This window comes from Pistacia vera, unplaced genomic scaffold (assembly GCF_008641045.1).
Source record: "Pistacia vera cultivar Batoury unplaced genomic scaffold, PisVer_v2 Contig369, whole genome shotgun sequence".
NCBI classification, from domain to species: domain Eukaryota; kingdom Viridiplantae; phylum Streptophyta; class Magnoliopsida; order Sapindales; family Anacardiaceae; genus Pistacia; species Pistacia vera.
The window spans coordinates 110,305-114,230 of NW_022196189.1; the positions used below are offsets into that span (position 1 = coordinate 110,305).

The 3,926-nt window shown below is 34.1% G+C and overlaps 1 protein-coding gene across 1 annotated transcript; it reads right to left on the minus strand.

The window, feature by feature from the left end:
* Window positions 1-2,427: 2,427 nt before the first annotated feature.
* LOC116140317 (zinc finger A20 and AN1 domain-containing stress-associated protein 6-like) lies at window positions 2,428-3,523 on the minus strand. The gene has a single exon (XM_031425964.1). It carries the CDS (start codon window positions 3,140-3,142, stop codon window positions 2,612-2,614), a length of 531 nt encoding a protein of 176 aa, XP_031281824.1. The 5' UTR covers window positions 3,143-3,523; the 3' UTR covers window positions 2,428-2,611.
* Between the last annotated feature and the right edge of the window lie 403 nt (window positions 3,524-3,926).

Consider the following 3,926-nt stretch of genomic DNA (forward strand, 5'->3'; position numbering starts at 1 on the left):
AAAAAAAAAAAAAGCTGTCGTCCTTGGGNTATCATAACCAAAATTTGGAATATTATAACGTGTTATCTAAAAAATATGTTTACTATAATATACAAAACCTATTTTCACTTAGAAGCTATGAACAACTGAAAATCAATAAAAATAATTAAACAAACGGACCCATATATAGTATTAATAAGGGTGTGTTTGTTTTATTATTTTGAGTAGTATTTTTGAAATATTATTGGTAGGTAAAATTGAGTGATTATTATAAGGTAGAATTTAAAAATTAAAAAAAAAAAAAAAAAAACCCTCTAGGTTTGCTAATTTAACTTAACACACCAATATATAAAATTTTATAAAATGACAAAAACACCCCCATCACACACAATTGCCAGATTCCGACCACCACCACTGGAATCTGGCGTTACGGCACCGAGATGGCTTTTTCCAGCCAGATCTACGACCAGATCTGGCCGTGTTTGGTCGTCAACGACAGCCAAAGATATGGCCATCGTTGATGGTCAACAACGGTCATGTCTTGGCCATCGTTGAAGACCAGCTACGACCAAATATCTGATCGGTAAATGATAGATCAGCGCACTACTAGCCAGATCCAGCTAGTAGTGCTCTATCATATGAGATTCCGGCCACTTTCCGACGGTGGTAGTCGAAATCTAGCAAATGTTGATGGGTGGGGGTATTTTTGTTAATTTCTAAACGTTTTTTAAGGGGTGTTTAGTTAAATTAATAAACTTAGGGAGTTTAAAATAGTTGAATAAAATATAATAATATTTTCAGAATAGGAAAACAAATGTGTATTTTGAAAATAGTATTTTTTTCTTTTGAAATATTACATTAGTTTTTAAGATAATATACAAAATTTTGTTTGAAAACATTTAACTCATTTTATGAAACACATTATTCATAAGACCTTTTCTATATATATATATATTGGAAAATGATACACCCACTCTTCTCACAAACTTTCTTTCACAACCCTGACATGACAATTCGTAATTAGTTAGCTAGTAATGGATCTCACCTGATAAATTATAACAGATCAATTGTGAACTACCATATCGGGATTGTGAAAAAAAATTTGTAAGAAGAAATTTTGTGAGCAGAGATTGTGGATGTAACATTAATATTCCATATCAAACAAGCCACTACTATGAAATCCTTTGTAGTTCATGTTTTCCTTTGTAAAAGACAGAAATAGAAAGTGAAAACGAAAACGAAAACGAAAATGACAGTGAACGTTGTATGAATATGTTTCAGATTAGGTTATTTCCTGTTGTCATTATCGGTAGAATGCACTCAGAAAATCTCATATTGCCTGTATGGCATTGTTTTTTTCACCCATATTTAGTCTCTTGTAATAATAATGCAAGCTGAAACACATATTTTCCAAGCTCAAATACAGAAAGTGAGAACGAAGACGATAGCGAACGAAAACGAAAATGATGGTAAACGTCGCTACCTAACATGTTTGCTTAGGCTCCTGTTAAGAAAAATGCATTTCAAAACATTACAAACATTCATATTGCCTACACAACATTATTCTCACCTAGATTTGATCTCTTGTTAGTATAAATCCAAGCTTAAATACACTGCTATAATCCAAAAGTGCTTCTTCATTGGCCTTTACCGTTATCAGACAAGTTTCAACAATTAGACTGGAGACGAAACGAAAACACAACACAAAATCGACCAATCTATCAGGTTGAAACTGGCTCAGTAATGTTACTAGGACAAGAAGGGAGCAACCCCGGCATATAAATCACGATTATACAGCGAGATTTCAAATGGGATAGCCAAAACACAAATGCTGAAGCCATGCAACAGAGAATGCTAAAATGTTACAAAATTGTGACACTGATTCAGATTGATTCGACGACAAAAGCTTAAAGATAAGGATTATGTCCTCAAAATACAACCAAATAACCCTGGTTGTATGCAGAAGATTCATACTGATCCATCACCACTCAGGTGAACACTCAAAATATTTGGATGCTTTAAAATGAACCTAGCCCAGCAATGCAACTGTGTTCCTAAACAAATGAACGCTTTAGGATGAACCTAGCACTGCAATGCAACCATGTTCCTGAACAAATAAAGAAGCAGGCACCAAGAGGATTATTCATTTATCAGAAATGAAATTCCGATGATAAGATGCTACCGTTGAGAGCATCACAAACCAAGTTCCTCAAACACAAATTTGCATGTATGCACTTTTATATACATGACGCCTTTTTCAATGCAAGAAATGAAATCAAATTCTCTCGGACATATACATTGCCTAAACCCTCAATTTCTGAATACAAGTTGCATCCTCACAATATAATAAAAGATATTTTCCGCGCAGTCAATGAACCAACACAAGAATTAATGAAACAAGAGAAAAAAGATAGCAATAGAACCATACACAATCAAAGCGAGAACTCAAAGCTATGAAATTACTACTAATTGATATATAACCAAATGTATTTGACATCAAATTCCATATGCAATAAACAGAAACAACCAAACTGTACACAAACAACAATAAAAGTACCAAAGCGACAGTAGCAACTTATTATCTCTAACACAATTCTTCATACACCAAACCACCACCATCCCGTGCCCCCCATCATATCTTCTCAATCTTATCAGCCTTCACCACCGGATTCGCCTTCGCAATAGCATCCTGCCCTGCGCCCTTGTAATCAAACACACAGTTATGCTTATCCGAGTATCGATGCATCGAGCAAAATGTCTGCCCACACCGACACTTAAACCCCGTCAATCCGACCCGTTTCTTGCAAAAATTGCACCTATTCGCGGGTCGTTTCTCCGCATTTCCATCCCCATTCTCACTCTCTACATTCCCCGACGACGCCCCCTCGCTCGCAACACTCTCTTTCACCCCAGCACCGCCCTCTTTCTCAACTGGGTTCGTCTCAATTTCCTCTACAATCGAGTTTTTCACGCTCTTTTTTGATTCTTCATCGAAGATTTTGGGTTGTTTCAACAGATAATCTTTGTAGCACTTTGAACAAAGATTATTGGTGCTTGAACTCCCAAAGAATCCACAATTATTTGCACATAAATTTGGAGTATTTTGAGGCTCAATTTCATGACTAGTCTCATCTAGCTTTCTCTTTTGAGATTCTTGTTCCATTTTTTGCTTCAATTTATCAACAAGCAATTTAATTTAAATTTAAATTTTTAAAAACTATATATAAAAATCGAACTTTTTTTTTTCTTTTTTTTTTTTAAGGAAAAAAAAAAAGAAAACTAAAACCCTGACATATAAATCAAATTAAATCATAATTCAAAAGCTAGAAAGAATAAATAAAACTGAAACTCAATGAAAACGGAAACATAAGCGATCAAGGGCAACATACACGGATTTGAGGTGGGGGATTTATAGATCGGAGATTGTACGGACGGGAACAACGGTTGAGATTTGCTTTGATGAGGGATTGTGGAGTGACGATGATGAAGAAAAAGTAGCAGCGGATTGAGAGAGAAAGAGAGAGAATCTATGGAAGGTGGAACCGTGGACGGGAAGAGGATAAATATATATATATATATATATTTATATATATTTTAGGAAACTTATTTTTTTTAGTTATTATCGTAGTCCCTAAAGATTACTTTAATTTTAAAATACCCACTGGTTCTGGAATTTGTTAAAAATCTCTCAATTGATTGGCGTGATTACAAAAATCCCCTAAAAATTGGGTTTGTTTGGTTTAATATTTTTTCCAATCCTACTAATACTATTTCCAAAATATACGTTTGTTTCATATTTTAAAAATATTATTATATTTTATTTAACTATTTTTAAACCCTCTAAGTTTATTAATTTAACTAAACAACCCCGAAAAAGTTTAAAAATTGATAAAAACACTTTCACCCATTCATATTTGCTAGATTTCGACCACCACCGCTAGCAGGTG

Bases quoted from the DNA above. Each gene is read 5' to 3' on its own strand.
- LOC116140317 (XM_031425964.1), bottom strand. From the start codon at position 3,142: ATGGAACAAGAATCTCAAAAGAGAAAGCTAGATGAGACTAGTCATGAA.